Below are 18,105 nucleotides of genomic sequence, written 5' to 3' on the forward strand. Positions count from 1 at the left end.
CCAGAGAATATCATTACAATTTGTTTTAGAAACAAAACAATAACAAAATACTTTTAAAAAATGCCAAAAACATTATTTATTTTGGGGGCACTTTTCCTACTTTCCTGTATTTTACATATTTTTCTAGTGCACGTTTAATAAACAGAAGTGTACAATGGACCTAAATTTAAATAAATAAATACAAAAAGTGACAACAGTTTAAATAGAACAACTGAAAGATGAAACCAGACCTTATGAAGAATTCAAGTAACAAAGTTCTTACATATTTATTGACATGGAAGATGTTCAAGATACAAAGAAAATGTATATGAAACCATTTCTATTCAAGCCAGGAAAGTACTAGAATTTCATACATTACAATTTTAACAGTGATTATCTGTGACCAGTGAGATTAGAGGTGATTTTTTTTGTTTGCTTTTCTTTCTTTCTTTTTTTTTTTTTACTGTTTTTTTCCCCAAAATATTGTTCTCTGTATTTTTTTCAAATTAGGAAAAAGCTAATCTCTCTCAACAGCTATGTACTCTTGTGGATTGACAAGACAGTTCAATTTGGAACCCATTTTTAGGAATACATCTATATTTTTTCAAGTAAGGAATGCCTTATTTTAAGCTACCTGTTCCCTACTGTGCCATATCAAAACTATTTTCTATGGTTTGTCTTATTAAAGCATATTTGACCAGAGGGGCCTTCATAAGAATTATTATGCCAATATTTTTTTAAAGCTTATGGCACTGACAACATGGTATTACATTTTAAAGTAAACTATGCTATCCTCTTTATCAATTTTAATTTTTTGACATTGCAGGACTACTAAATTCTATTGTTGCCATGTGTTTATCACATATTCTTATATCCAGAAAATTTCCCCCAAAAGTGATTCATAAGCTTAACTAAGAGAAGCAGAAAAACATTTTTGAAAAATTATTCTACAGAACACTATTTTTCACTTATTCCAAATAGCATAACAAGGAGGTTTGCAGGAAATGAAGTGAAACCATGGTAACTGACTAAACCTATCATGAGCTATCAGATCAAGAGAACACACAGTACATTACACGTCAACGCCCACCAGCCACATAATCCTTCTCTGGTTCCTTTTGATCCTTCTTCCTAAATATGAAAAAGCTTTCAACCAATTTTCATATTTTAAAATGCGAAAGCCCCTGTACTAGTATCTACTATAATCTATGACTTTACCTAGGAACTCTCTGGCTGGGTTCACTTTAAAAGTCAACTTAATGATCTGAGATTCAATTAGAAATTTTTTTTCTATAGTTAGCAAAATTATATTTTTTTACTTCAATGCATTTTACCACTTTCTAGTACAGTAGCAATAGTTTCTTCATACTGAATCACAGAGTTGTAAAGATTACCATTCTCTTAGGAATTCTTTCCTTAATAGATCTCTGCGACCCCATGGAGTGTAGTCTGCCAAGCTCCTCTGTCCGTGGGACTTCCCCAGGCAAGAATATTGAGTGGGTTGCCATTTCCTTCTCCAGGGGATTTTCCTGACCTAGGGATCAAGCCCACATCTCCTGCACTGGTAGGTAGATTCTCTACCATTGAGCCACCAGAGGAGTTAATAGAATCTTAGTGAAAAGTGAAAGTTGCTCAGTTGTGTCTGATTCTTTGTGAATTTTCCAGGCCAGAATACTAGAGTGGGTAGCCTTTCCCTTCTCCAGGGGATCTTCCCAACCCAGGGATCAAACCCAGGTCTCCTGCATTGCGGGTGGATTCTTTACCAGCTGAGCTACAAGGGAAGCCCAAGAATACTGGAGTGGGTAGCCTATCCCTTCGCCAGTGGATCTTCCCGACCCAGGAATCAAACCAGGGTCTCCTGCAGTGCAGGCGCGTTCTTTTACCAGCTGAGCTATGAGGAAAGCCCAAAGTGAAAGTCGCTCTGTCATGTCCGACTCTTTGCAACTCCACGGACTATATAGTCCATGGAATTCTCCAGGCCAGGATACTGGAGTGGATAGCCTTTCCCTTCTCCAGGGGATCTTCCCAACCCAGGATCGAACCCAGGTCTCCCACACTGCAGGCTGATTCTTTACCAGCTGAGCCAAGAATCTTACCAGCATTCTAAACTGAAAGACACAATGAATTAAATTACAAATGGAAATGCATTTGTAATAGGTGCATTATAAGAGGATCCCATTTTATCACCTTGTTGCCCATTCTATTACCAATAATCAACCCCTATCATAAGAACTAAAGCTAAACCCATAGTCTTTAGCTCAAAATGTTCTTAAACGGTTACCAACTATCAGCTGAGACTAAATAAACAAGGTATTGATAGCTTTTTAAAGGCATTGTCTATTAGTTACATAAATATATAGTCAAGCAGACAATAGGACAAAGATCTGGGAAGACTAGAGAGTATCTCTGCTTCTATAATTAGCCTCTACCTAATAACTATTACTTAAAATAAAATATAATGTATATACATGACATTAAAATGCATATATACCTTATACTTGACCAACTTCTAGAAGGATAGACAAATGATTGTGAATAGCATTATCTCTATAGACTAGAACTAAAAGTATGTAGAGGGAAAGTAAGGTACAATATAATAATATACCATTCTCTTATTTGAAAAATAATTTTTTTTACCAGTCATATATTGTTTTCATAATCAAAAGAGATGTCATAAGTGAATGAATTCAAGAATACTATTATTTTTAGAGATTATTATTGCTGTTTTTCTCTGAAAAGGATTCCAAACTCACTACAAAATTATTCTTATAAGCACATATGATTATGAAATGATTTTATAATGGAAGTTTACCTTATATAACTAAACTTGATACATACTTAGTTTGACTTTTCTTTTTAGGGGAGAGGGAAAGTTAACTCTTGAGAATTAGTTGGAATAAATTTCATCCTTAAAGGCTTTAAACAAAGGTTTATCCACTTTATAAAAATGGTACTATATTGTAACTTAAAAATCTTTATTAAAAACTCATTGACTTAAAAAGCTAAGCGTTTACTCTTGCGCCACATCCCTTTTCAATTTACATACATGCTGCATGTTTTATTATTTTGGATGTTGTTTTTCATAAGTCATGTTTTCTGTTTCTTAGTTTTTGTTTCTGAGGAAGTTAAGCCTCAGTTTTCTTATCTGTAAAATGCAAAAATACAGCATCTAACCAGTGGACTTACTTGTAAATAAAACTGAGTTTTCCAGCTTGTATATCAGAGTTAGAGGTCAGAGTTACAAGATATCAAATCTGTTGGCCCTTTCAGGGGCCAGGAGGTCTGATGTAGCTCAAGTCCTTGGGCTGCTCACATCTGGCTGTTAACCCCTGTTAACCCCTCTTAGTGTATCATATAACAGCACAATTTTCTGTGGGTGCCACTACATGAAAAAGTACTAGAAAATACTGAATGATAATTCATAAAAGGTATTTACCATACTCCCCGATACAGTCAATATTCAGTAAACATTAACTATTATATGTAAAAAACCAGTAGGCCCATTAATAAAATATTTGGGTATGCAAATCGTTCACAGGAAAGGAGGCACAGTAACAACACATTATGGAGGTGTTTCTGGTTACCAAGAAACAGCTCTTAAATTTAAAAGAATCTGGTATGTTTCCTACGGCCTCTTAAAGTAGATATACAAGTTATATTCTAGTTTCTCTTTCAGAGTAGACAGCCAGAGGGTCAGAATTCTCCCTCTTGTATCAGTTATCGTTCATTAGCCACAAAAAGTACTTGAAACTCAATTCCACCCTAAAAGAACTACTCAGTGGAAAATGCCTTACGCTGTGCCTTAAAAATACAAAAACCAAAAACATCTTGAAATCTGCTTTTTTGACTTCTCTACCTTCTGCTTTAAACCCACTGCTATGGATGCATACTTTTGAGAGGAAACTGAAGTTTTGAACAGACAGAACATCAATGAATAAAAATCACGCTGTGAACAAAATCTGAAAAGTTAAGTACCATTCAGAAGTAAAGTGCAAATCAAAATCACGAGATATTACTTCATACTCACTAGGATGTCACACCCACTATTTAAATCAGAGACATAATAACAGGTATTAGCAAAGAGTGGGGAAACTAGAACTCTCACACATTGCTTGTGGGGTTACAAAATGGTAAAACCACTTTGGAAAGAAAAACTTGGCAGTTCATATGATCCAGCAATTTCACTCCTAGGTATATACCCGAGAGAAATAGAAACATATGCCCACACAAAGCCTTGTATACAGCATTATTCATAGTAACTGCATTATTTGGAATACCAAAAAATGGAAGCTCAAATGTCCATCAATTGCTGAATGGACAAGCAAAATATGATATATATCCAAAGAGTGGAAGAGTATTCAAATATTATTTAATAATAAAAAGATATAATGTAGTGATACGTGCAGCAGCATGGATGAACCCTGGAAATACGCTAAGAGAAAGAAGTCATCACAAAAGAACACATATTGTACACAATTCCACTTTTATGAAACATCCAGAATGTATAAATCCACAGAGACAAAAAAGTAGGCTAATGGTTCCCTGGGGCTGGGTGGGTTGGGGAGAAATGGGAAGTGACTGCAAATGGGTTATGGAGTTTCTTTTTAGGGTGATTAATGCTCTAAGATTGATTATGTTGCATAACTTTGTGAATGCACTAAAAATCACTGAATTGCACACTTTAAGTGGGTGAACTAGTAGGTTATTCGTAACTAAAAGAAGGGAAAAGTTTAAGACTAAGATACAATACATGTAAAAGGCAAGCTTTGGGATATAGTTAAAAAATAAGAAAAAGGTTGAACTTTTGTAATACACAGAAACAGTGCTTGGCTGCCATAAGTAGATGTTTCAGAACATTCTTAGGATAGGAGGTAAATCTTTTTTGGTCCAGGGAAAAAAATCAGAAAACAGGAAGAAAAAAATTGGTGAGGCAATTAGCTCTTAAATTTTTTTCTATCAATTCAACACTTCAACAGGAATCTTTTAAGTTCATTAATCAAGAAGGAGAGTGGAAAAAAAGAAAAAAATGAGGAAGCTGTCTATCTGACTTACTAAACAGAAGAAATCTGATACATTTTTTCCTTTTTTTCTCCCCTTACTCCCAACATTTAATTCTAACTTATTAACAGAAAATGAGAAATAACTCAAAAGCTCAAACAGCCTATCCATTTTTAAGTTTTTTCTTTCTGTAAATGAACCACATTGAAAGCCATTAATGAGAAAATTACATTCTATTAGGCCACCAACACACTGATACCAAAAGCAGACAAGGATACCACAAAAAGAGAAAATTACAGGCCAATATCACTGATGACCCTCTATAGGCAAAAATCCTCAACAAAATACTAACAAACCAATTCCAACAATACAGTGAAAGGATCATACACCATGATCAAGTTGGATTTATCCCAGGGATGCAAGGATTCTTCAGTATCCACAAATCGATTGATGTGATACACCATATCAACAAACCGTAGAATAAAAACCATATGATCATCTCAATAGATGAGAAAAAGCTTTTGATAAAATTCAACATCCATTTGTGATTTTTAAAAAACTCTTTAGAAAGTGGGCACAGAGGGAACACATCTCAACAAGACATATAGGACAAACCCACTCAAAAGACCATGCATGGCAAACCCGCATATACGACAAAGCCAAAGCTAACATCATACTTAATGGTGAAAAGCAGAAAGCATTTCCTCTAAGATCAGGAACAAGACAAGGAGGCCTACTCTTGCCATTTTTATTCAATACAGTTGTAGAAGTCCTAGCCACAGCAATCAGAGAAGAAAAAGAAAGAAGAGGAATCCAAATTGGAAAGAAAGAAACAAAACTGTCCCCTTTCACAGATGACACAATGCTATACATAGAAAATCCTAAATATGCTACCAGAAAACTACTAGAGCTCATCAATGAATGTGGTCAAGTTGCTGGACACAAAATTAATACATGGAAATCTTGCATATATACACTAATGACAAAATATCAAAAAAGAAATTAAGAAAACAATCTCATTTACCATTGTATCAAAAAGAATAAAATACCAAGGAATAAACCTACCTAAAGAAGCCAAGTCCTATACTCTGAAAATTATAAAATGCAATGAAAGAAACTAAAGATGACATACACAGATAAAAAGGTATACTGTGTTCTTGGACTAGAGGAATCAACATAGTTAAAATGACCATACTACACAAGAATCTACAGATTCGATGCAATTCCCATCAAATTACCGATGGCATTTTTCACAGAACTAGAACAGAAAATTTTAAAATTTGTACAGAAACACAAAAAAGGTCCCGAATATCCAAAACAATCTTGAGAAAGAATAGAGCTGGAAGAATCATGCTTGCTCCCTGACTTTATACAACAAAGCTATAACAATCAAAACAGAATGGTACTGGCATAAAAACAGACATATATAATGGAACAGGATAAATCTGAAGTCAGTCAGACAGGGTAAGACTAATATCACATGATATCACATATGTGGAATCTAAGAAAATAATACAAATGAAATTACTTACAAAACAGGAACAGACTCACCAACATAGAGAAAACAAACTTATGGTTACCAATAGTGGGGCTGTGCGTAGAGATAAATTAGGAGTTTAGGATTAACATATACACACTCCTACATAGAAAACAGATAAACGACAAAGACCTACTATGCAGAACAGGGAACTATACATCTTGTAATATCTTATATTGAAAAAGAATCTAAATATATGTTTGCTTTATTGTTTTAGTAACCAAGTTGTGTGCAATTCTTTTGTGACCCCATGGACTGTGGCCTGGTCTTCTCTGTCCATAGGATTTCTCGGCCAAGAATACTGGAGTGGGTTGCCATTTCCTTGTCCAGGGCATCTTCCCAATCTAGGGATTGAACCTGCGTCTCCTGCATTGCAGGTGGATTCTTTACCAATGAGCCACCAGGGCTGTTATATATATATAGTGCTATATATATATTAATATATAGCTTTATATATACTCATATGTGTATATACATATATATATATATATATAAACATAATAATGTAATAAATGTTAGTTGCTCAGTCATGTCTGACTCTTTGCAACCCCATGGACAGTAGCCCACCAGGCTCCTCTGTCCACGGAATTCTCCAGTCAAGAATACTGGAGTGGGTGGCCATTTCCTTCTCCAGGGGATCTTCCTGACCCACGGATCAAACCATGTCTCCTGCACTGCAGGCAGATATATAAACACTGCAGGCAGATACATAAACATATGTGTATATATATGTGTGTGTGCTAAGTTGCTTCAGTTGTGTCCGACTCTCTGCAGCCTTCCAGGATCCTCTGTCCATGATATCCTCCAGGCAAGAATACTGGAGTGGGCTGCTATGCCCTCCTCTAGGGGATCTTCACAGGCAGGTTCTTTACCACTACTGGCACCTGGGACACACACACAGACACACACACACACACAGACACACACACACACACAGACACACACACACACACAGACACACACACAGACACACACACACACACAGACACACACACACAAAGACACACACACACAAAGACACACACACACACACACACCCTACCTCACTCACTTTGCTATATACCTGAAACTAACACAACACTGTAAATGAACTAAATGTCAATTTAAAAAAAGGTTTAAAAAACATCCCTCAAAAAAAAGTTACTCAGTGATCATGGAGTCCACAGCAAGAGGAACTAAGTGAATCAAATGTTTAATAGATTATTTCTCAGAGTGTTGCACAGAGAGATTCCACAAAAAGAGGGTATCATGATCAAGTGAGTTTGGGAAATGCAGTATAGTTCTATTAACAATCACAGGCTCCGACCAATCAAACAACCCAACTGATTATGTTTAGTGGCAGGGAAAACTCTCACTGTTCCTTTAGGAGCATCTCCATACTAGAGACAGCACTGCCAAGGCTGGCCAAGACTACCCTCTCCCATAGTTCCTGGACTCTAGAACACACTTCTGTGACTTGCCTATTTCCCTCAAGGCTGACCAATTCTTCTGATCAATGATTTAAATATGATGATACATTTCACTTATAGTCAAATCTTCAATGATTTAGAAGGTACTATCTTCCATTGTGACCCAAGGTTCCACCTAGTGTCTTTTATTTTTCTCAAAATGAAAATAATCCTATTGATATATTCGTCTGATTATAAAAAATGATACACAAGACATTGTTAAAAATTTCAGGCAAATCAGAAAAGTACAGAGAAGTATTAATAAAAATCACCTTTAAGTTAATTATTTAAGAGATAACCCTGTGAATAGTGGCAATCGTTCTTTTAGACAGCTGTCTACTTACCTATACACCCTTAACACACACACACGTTAAGTAGTATGATACTATACATACTATCCTGATAGTGAATTTTATTTTTTAGGTTAACATAGGGTATACGTCAGAACTTATCAAATGAATATTTTTTAAAGAAAATATAATAAATATGCCCAAACATTTTGCTTCCTTAGTTTTTTAATTCTCATTGCTTTCCAGTATCTAAAATTTTTACAAATAATTCTCATTTTGATGGTCAGTATAAAATCAACAGGAAGCATCAAGGACTGTGGGTATAAAACAGCCTCTGGAATATTCCCATAATCTGGTCTGGAATATCTAGACACAGGGTTTGGGGATCATCAAGACTCTTGCATGTGTGTCATCCTGCTCATTACCCAATACAGAGAAACGAAAATGAATCTGACTCAACAGGAGTGTGAGTTGCCAAATTTGGAGTTAACATTTCTCCTCATAAGGAACCCTTTAAAATCTATAAAGTAACTAGAAACTCTTTTAAAGATCAGCTTTCCATTGCCCAAGGAAAACCATTTACTAAATTAATGGTCAAGTAATTCTGGTAAAACTTAATTTCCATCACCATATCCATTTATTTATTCTTATTGCTCCCATAATGGTTTTTAACATTACTAATATTACAAATAACCATTACTCTCTTCTATTAAAAGTCTTCAGTGACTCCTATTTCCTACAAATAAAATTCAAATTCTTAAGCATGAAATACCAGCCTTTCCTGGCAATCCTATTGCTAACTTCCTGCACCCCCGAGTCCCAGAAGCATGCCATATACCAAATGTTCCACACTGTTCTAAATATTCCTTCCTTGACTTTTTCTTCTTCCCAAAATACTTTTTTTTTAAATTAATCACATCCTATCCTTCTACCTGGCAAAATTATATTTTACCTTTAAGAGGCAGCTTAAATGTCTTCCTTTTTGACCCATTTGGATAATATCTGATAGAATTCAAAAACTCAATAAAAGATCCTAAATAATATGTAACATTATTTAATTTCTTACTGATGTTTGCAATCAGCACAGAAGAATCTTTATAACATTATTTCATTTTGCTATGGTTTCTACTCTGTGAAGAAAATTCCTATTTTCATAGTTATAAAATACTTTGGGATGATGTGCTGCTATTTTTGATGATGCAGGTTTTTATATAATCTTTAAAATATTAAATTATTTTAAAAGTCAGTTTGGAAAATACTTTAAGTCAAGTTGAAAATATTACAGCAAAAGAATTTTATCAAAATAGAATTTATATAACTTTGGTGCCTGGCCTTGCCTAAAACTTTCTGTGGAACTCATACTAGATTTTCTTACTATTTACCAAAGCTAAAACGGAATATACTACTTTAATAAGAAGTTGGTCAGGACTAAAAGATTTGAAGGATTGTATCATGGACTAATAAGGAAATGACTTTAATGAACACCTACTATGCTACACCCTGGAGAAGGACATGGCAACCCACTCCAGTGTTCTTGCCTGGAGAATCCCATAGATGGAGGAATCTGGTGGGCTACAGTCCATGGGGTCACAAGAGTTGGACATGACTTAGCTACTAAACCACCACCACTATGCTACACTGTGTAACTGGTATCCATTTCAACCTTCTTCCTTCTTTTAAAACAGGAAAAGAAAACCAGACTTTTATGTGGTAAGAACCAGATTCTTATTAGAAACAGTGATGGGAATGAGAAAACAGATACCAAATATTTAAAAGGCCATTTCACATGTTCATTTATACTAGCTCTCCACTAGTCTTTTTACTTTCTTATTTCACATTTCCAAGAATTCATGGTACAGTGCTTATGTAATTTTAACAGTTACTTATAAAGAATAACTGTTTTGATAGGTTATGGTTCAAAAAATAAGAAAAGATAGAAAAAAAAGAAAAAAGATTTCATCAGAGGATTAAAATCTTATTTAAAAAAAAGGCAAATGAAAATTCTGGAACTAAGTAACACAGTACATGAAAACAGGAACTCAATGAATGGATTTACAGCTGACCAAAAAGAACAGAAAAGAGTAGAATAAAGGTCTAGTGGACTGGAAGACAGGTCAACAGAAAATGTCCAAACTGAAATTCAGAGATATGAAAGTCAGGAAATTAGAAGTCCAGAGGGGGAAAAAAAAAACTTAGAAAAGTCAGAAAATAATTTATAATGAATAGCTCTAAAGTTATAGTAACATGACATTTAATAATTTTATATTTCTTATAAGTGTTCTTTTGTATATATTTAACATCTAATAAAAAAGATAATACAAAGCAAGGACAGTCCTATCTTTTTCACTTGCTATTCCCTATATACCACAATACTGAACTCAACAAGTTTTCCTTCTAGTGAGAAAAGTTATAGAATGGCTCATAAAAATTTTTTTAAGTCATTCTAAAAATATAAACTATTCTAAAATCATATAAAGAAAAATGTCTTCAATAAAACTTCTTAAATTATTTTAGGTTACTTGCAGCTGATATATACCACAATACCTCATTAAACTAATAACTTATACAAATGCTGTATAAACTAATAACTTATACAATGCTAATAACTAATACAAATGCTGTCAGAATCAACACAAAAAATTCCAAAGTGACAGGAATCACTCCATGTTTCATGAAGTATAACCTAGTGCCCGGGAGAACATCTTATCTTTTTTTTATAGGGTATAAAGAGCATCTTATCTTCAGCTGCAGTCTCCAACAATGTGGATGTATGTCCAATGCTTCATTGGATAAAAAACTCTGACTGAGCCAACAGTCATTTTTCCTTAACCAAGCAGTCCACAACAGCAAAGGCAGAAAAGCAGGACAAGGCCTGGCTGGAAATTCGGGCTGAAACAGGAGTGTAGGAGAAGATGGCAATGAAGAGGAAAGCGAGATGTCAACCACAGACAACCTTTCATGTCATGCAGTGAGAATCTCTTTCCTGGCTGCAATAAGCTGTTACTGAGACAGCATCCTTACAACACAGACTTCCTGAACTAGTAACTTACATTGCTACACAGAGATCATCAGTAAAGGTTAGGCTTCCCCAGGTATGGGAAGATGCCAATGATAAGAGGGAGGTGTGGCCTTTGAAACCTTGTGTCCCTGTCAACATTGCAACTTCGCTGATCACTGCATCAGATTTTACAACTGATCACTCATTAGAATAAGGCTGGATATAGAGAAATTTCTCATGGAACTAAGCCAGGAGGTGGGAGGAGGGGGAAATGTGAGAAATACTTAAGAAATAAATGACTGTTGAATATGGCTGTGTGAAATGAGCAAGATGAAAAAGTTCTTTTAATCATTAGATAATACAGGTACAAGTACTTTAGGCTCTCCAGAGTCTATGAAAAGGTATAATATATATATATATAAAAAGATATGGTTCCAAAACATAAAAGGAAAACTATAAAACTAAAGTTAATTCCAAAAACAATTTATGTTTCAAAACACAAACAACAGCAAAAAAATAAACATTTGATATGGGATACAGTGTTTGATAACAGTATCAGATGGAAGCCTCTAAATGAGTAAGGCCAAGCCTACAGACATCTTAAAACAGAACTAAGAGAAAAGAAAACGGTGTCTTGCTTCTGGTCTTATGAAATGGCTAAATAACAGTGTCACCAGCTATTAAAGGGAATATAAGCATATTTGGTAGGAAAACTGATGAGCTTGGTTTTGGACATATTGAGGTTGAGGTGCCTATGGAACAACTTGAGTTCAACAACTTACTCCTAAATGACAACAACATAATGAACACTGAGGGCTATAAATTCAAACTGGCCCCCTACTTCAGTGGATCACACACTCTGTTAAAACAAACTGATGTTAGTTGGGAGAATCATTAGTTGAAATGGGGAGTATCAGGTAAGATTAACAGATACATCAATACAACTATTTCACATTCTGTTTATCTTCCCTGCCATACATCTAGTTCAAAACTAAGAGAATCATTATTTCAGCATTTACATTGCTCACAAAGCATACTCACAAATTGCCCACCTCCACTACAACCCCTTTCACTATCTCTTTGCCATGTAAAAGCTTTATGATGATTGTTCCATAACAAAAGGAAAGCTGCACGTTATCCAAGGCCTATAATTCAAACTCATGTTGATCTATTCCTCAATCCAATTCTAGGATTCCTGGGCCAGAGTGGACAGTGAGTGATCATAAATAAAGTCTCGAGTAGCAGTAGCGAGGGTGAGACGGCAGGAATGAGGAAGAGCTGGGAAGACTGGGGTGCTACTTGTCTCTAAATTGAATTCTTCACCCCAGGACATATGATGGAGTCATTCAGTAAAATCAGCATTATAACCACATTATGAGAAGCAATGTGGTATAATGGAAAGTATCTGAACTTTGCAGTGTGGCAAAACTGAGTTCCAATTCTAGCTCTGGAACTTGCTACGGGATCTCAGAAGAAGGTGGGGAGATGGCAACAAATGGAAAAGGAAGAGTGTACAGATTTTTCTTTCCTCTCACCCCACCTCCTTCTTCCTTCATTTGGCCCATGAGCCTGTAGTTAAAGGCTTATCTCCCCCAGGCACTCAGACGACTATCTATCTGGATACGTGATGTCACAGAATCCTAGAATTATAAAATGGTAAGAGTAGAAAGATGAAGAGGATGGCTTCAAGAATATAGGTGATTTGCACCAGATCAATCTTTTAGTTTATTTAGTGGCAACAGAAATAGGTATTTGGATTCCGAGCCCAGATGTTTTTTCCCTCTATGTCACAACTTAAACCTGGAAAATATATAATTAATTGAGGAGGGATTTACATTTTATAATTTTCCATAAAGAGCAAATTTCCATGAATTCCTATTAACAACCTCTGCTCTCTAAGTATGCCATTGATTCCAAATTCAGCATGAAGAAATACTGAATTATATCATTCTTTTGCCAGAAAGATTAATAATAAATCTGGTGGCTGGGAGTAAGAGCAGTCCCTGCTCACTTACAAGCATAAGTGATTAGAGGAGTTAAACATGGTCATACCAGAGTCCTAAGCTACATTATCATCTTGCTATTGTCTCTCTGTGGTTACCAAAAGAAATGCTATTTCTTTGACTTCTTTCTTAAATGAAGTTTCTACTTTTAAATCTTTTCCAAACAACGTATGAGTGAATGCACACATGAACAAACGAACAAGTGAACAAAGACAATTGATAATCATTCTAAGCCTCTAGAGAGGCAACAATGTGGAGTGATTAAGAGCATAGACTCTGAAACCCAACTGCCTAGGTTCAAATCCCAGCTACATGAATTTTTAAGTGTATGACCCTGGCCAAGTTCCTCAACTTCTAGGTCCTCTGTTTCCTTTATTTATAAAGTGGAAACAGTAATTGCACACACATCCTAGACCTGTTACGAACATTAAATGAGGTTAGAGGCCTAGCAGGAGGTAGCCCAACAGATAAGCATGCCATTGCATTATTGTTCTGTTATTACTGCAGGGTTAATGGATATATTTGTTTCTGGCCACTGTGCTGTAAGCTAAGAACAGACAAAATGCCAGGCAAAGTTCAATAGATAGGAAAGAGCCAGGAGTTCCCAAGGAAAGCTGCCTGAACCAAAAGCCAATTTAAGAGAAATGACATTGACTTTAATTTTAGAAGTTACAAAGATCTTTTCTCTTTAGTTCCTTTCCTTATTCAAAAAATAGATGGGCGCTGACACAGCAGGACAGATGGGAGGGAACGGGTAAGATGAAATATAAGAAAGCAGCTACAATAAAAATGCCTTAAAAGTTCTTAATTACTGAGTGCTACCATTCATGAGGAATTTTTAAGAGTCTCAAAGCTATTAAAATGGTAATTAGGTCCCAAGAAAACAAGAACCAATTCAATTACATGCTGGATGCTTTCAAAATTTAAAGCCCTCTATTAAGAGGGTTTTGAACGAGGCACAGTTATAATTACAGGTCCACGACCAACCTTAAAGCCAAAGTGTAGGTTCCTGGCTGACGCTGGCTCTCCCGAATGAGATAGCTCCCCTCAGCTACACTCAAGAGCTGGTCTGCAGCTTCTCGGGAGATCATGCCGTGAAACCTAAGAAACAAAGTCAATTCAGAAACTGCAAGCTTTCCACCTTTTTTGATAAAACAAAACCTCCCACCTTCTCCTGTAGTTTTCTGGACAAAGTACTGCCATATAATCGGAGGGGAGCAGTTGGGTTTAACTGTGCTTGTGTTTCCCAGGGCCTGGCCCTGGGCCGGCTTCTCTGTAGCGACAAGAACAGCACCGAAGTAGCTCTCCAATCCATTTAACAATCATGGAATCAAAATTCACTTCCATCTCCGGGAAGATCAACCGCCTCTCTCAAGAGGACAATTCCCTTCTTATGTAGCTGCCTGACCATATGGACATGCTAAAAAAATACACAGGAACGTGTCTCACTTCCTTTCTTCACACCAGCAGCACTGCTTCAAAATTTTGGCTCAGAGTCTACGGTTGGCAATTTTCCAGGACCCTGGGTTGCCCTTAATTGGCATGATTGCCCAATTATGTGCATAATCTGCATCACTGCATACTCAAGCCAAGAGCCAACAACTCTAACACTTGCTTTCACTCCCTGCTAAAACACTATTTTTGATTAACAGAGAAAAAAGGAGGAGTAAGAATAAATATAAATAACACATTCCTTATACAAAACATGGTAGGTTCACCTATAACATTCTGACATAAAACACTGGAAAATTTAAAAACATCAATGGTAACTAATCATTAGGATTAAAAATATAAAATCACCTTGTTTTCTTATGGTGATGCACCATTTACAAAGAACCTACACATATATTATGTCCTTTTATTAACTCAAAGAAAACCGAATTGAGCAAATGCTCAAGTGAGACTGTAGCTTTTAAAGGTACAAAAAAACTCCAACAGTCCCTTAAATTTGGAATGATACATTGAAAAGGCCCTGAAATGGTACAATAATAATTTAAGAACTTTGTGAGAGTTCAAGTGGCAACCTTTTGAAACTTTTCTCATGGGGAAGATTTGGTCTTTCTCAATTTAAGTCTTAAAGTAGCTCCTGAAACTATGCTCAATTAGAACATGTTTTAGACAACAGGACAATTAGAATAGCAATGTTTAAAGATGGCTCCTGGAATTTCTTATCTCCATAAATTTCCTCAATCGTTCAGAACCAGATCCACTCTGATTCTGTTGGAACAGGAAGATGGTAGCCTATCCCTGGTAATAACACATATATTAGATCATCAGATTGATATTTTAAGTTTACATGACATCAATTAATTGAGAAAATTTAATGTCTCCTTGCTTTTAAAAGCACAATTAATTTAAAAGGAAATCTCATTCAAGGAAACTAATTTTGGGACAAAACTTGATGATGGTATTTAAAGACTCTTAAAACTATTCGTACCAGTTGACCCAAAATTTCCATCCCAGTAAAACCTTTATGCACTAAGATATTTCTTATAGTATTACCTTTAACACTATAGTTTAAATTCAGCCTACAAGCCCAAAGTGTAGAAATGACTAAACACAGTATAACGTAAAGAACACCACTGGCCCCCCATAACTCATAAGCACCTAGGTTTTACTTACAAGAGTCCGAAAGTGTAAACAGAGCTTTAGATAAAAATACTTGTTTTACACATTATTGTTTATCTGAAAGATAAATGAATTTGGGGAATGATAGGATTATAGGTTATTTTTGTTCTCTTCCCCAAAAGGCTATATTTCTATTTTTTTTAATAATTAGAAGAATCAAAGACTTTAAAATCATTACATTTTTCATAAAATAGAAAAATGCTCATTATTAATACTGAATCAGGCTACAAAAATTATATGTATAATAACCTCATTTGGAAAAACCATTAAGAAAATAGATCTTCAGAAGATAAAGCTTCAACTTTTTAACATTAGTTATTTCTAGGTGGAAACTGACTTATAGAAAATTGGAAAATAAAAGTATAAATGTAGAATAAATCACCCATATCCTTACATATATGTGTAGATATGTATCTAAATGTGTAATATATGCATACATACAAATATATACATTCCCTCATACACATCTAGTACTATTTATTTACTTTACATGGCTTGCATCTATATGTCAGCATTTTGTGCACATTTTTCCCAAGTTATTTTTCACAATACTTATCTTTATGTTCTATATTTTCACCAACTATAATTAGATTTATAGTCAGAAAAATAATTTAACTCAATCAAACTTGAACACTTCTCTCCTCCTGCTTTTATTTTTTACTAAAAGCATCCATTTACCTGTTTCTCTTACATATTCCAATCTATAAAATGTTTTCTGATAATCCATACTTACTCTCTTCCGTAATACTTTGGTCTATTTTCTACCTATTGGGAAAGAGAAGAAGGATATTTATGAAATGGAAATGTTCAGAATACAACTCAACATTTTGAACATGTGACAAACTAAAGCATATATTAAGAGAAAGAATTAGAATAAGATTAGAAAAATCAGAGCCTGGAGTCCCAATTCTATCAGCAGATTGACTATTTCATTTGGACTGGTCATTTCATCTCCCAGACCTTTTTCTTATCTATAAAACACTGTGCCTATAAAAAGTTAAGACTAAATTATCTTTCATTTCTAGGATTTTATGAATTTGAAAAAAAAATTTATATCACTTTATTCAAAAAGTAAAATAAAACATCCAAAACCTTAATGCCATGGTTGTATCAGAACAGATTGTGGCTTTCTCTCCCATCCGCTCCCTTCCTGTTACACCATATTCCCCACTCTGTTAACAACTCCATATAATCTTGCCCCTTTGTTTGCCCATTTGGCTCTTCCTTTACCACAGTCTACCTCTCCAAGAGCTTTTCCGGGTGTGTGTGCTCATTGTATCTAAAGAAAGGTCCAACAGAATAGATTCTAAGGAATTTTCCTGGGGTAGACTTAGAATATTAGACCTGTTCATTCAAGAGACATTTATTTAGTGGCAAATAAGTGGTAGGCATCATCATAACTGTAATATGACAAAACCAGTAGTTACTCTCGAGATTTACATTCTGATGATGAGAGACAGACAATAAGGAGGTTTGAAGAAGCAAAACGAAAGAGAAAATAGGAAGCAGTAATAAGTGCTATAATGAAAAGAAGAACGAGTAACAGAAAAGGGAGGACTGATGAGGAAAGACTTCTCTGAGATGACATTTAGACTGGACCCTGACAGAAATGGAGTAAGGGGGTAGCTTATTGCAGGAGTCCATTGTAGACAGCAGGGACTACGTTCACTGAGTTCATGCTAGGTGTTATAATTACACTTCTGAATCATTTAATGCTCACAATGAATTATTCTACTTCATCCTCCTAAGATAGTATTATCATCCTTGTAATACGGCTGAAGAAAACTGAGAATCAGCATGGTTAGGGAACTTGTTCAAGGTTACCTGTTAGAACCCAAGGTGAAACAGGGATTCTTACTCTGAGATGGCAAGAAGGGCCCAAACTCTTTTCCATTTGACACTGACTCATCTAAATTAAATATGGCAGTTTCCCAAAGTATCTCAGTCTATCCTTTTCGTGACTATCTCCCTTCACCTCCACACAGAGCATGAGCACCAAATTTAGGCTACCTACCCATGGGTCATCAAGGTCTGATACTGTTTTCAGCAAGCTTGAGGTATTTATTCATATTTGAGAAATAAATTTTGCAGTTCAATGAAATGTATGATCTAGAGCATATGCTGCTGGCTTATCTAGCCCAGATCATTGTCTTTGAGCTATTTTCGAATTCTCTAAAATGTAGGTAACTGATACACACACACATACACTTTTCCTGTGTGGCAG

General features: G+C 35.4%; 1 protein-coding gene across 1 annotated transcript in view; it reads right to left on the minus strand.

Moving 5' to 3' along the window:
- Positions 1 to 18,105, minus strand: part of CHN1 (chimerin 1) — a 205,669-nt gene that overhangs the window by 117,384 nt on the left and 70,180 nt on the right. Inside the window, exons 4-5 of the mRNA XM_040228198.1 lie at positions 16,615 to 16,646; positions 14,241 to 14,354 (exon numbers count right to left, since the gene is read on the minus strand). Of these exons, the coding sequence (XP_040084132.1) occupies positions 14,241 to 14,354; positions 16,615 to 16,646 (146 nt within the window). The remainder of the gene's footprint in view (positions 1 to 14,240; positions 14,355 to 16,614; positions 16,647 to 18,105) is intronic.

This window comes from Oryx dammah, unplaced genomic scaffold (genome assembly GCF_014754425.2).
Source record: "Oryx dammah isolate SB20612 unplaced genomic scaffold, SCBI_Odam_1.1 HiC_scaffold_27, whole genome shotgun sequence".
Classification (NCBI taxonomy): domain Eukaryota; kingdom Metazoa; phylum Chordata; class Mammalia; order Artiodactyla; family Bovidae; genus Oryx; species Oryx dammah.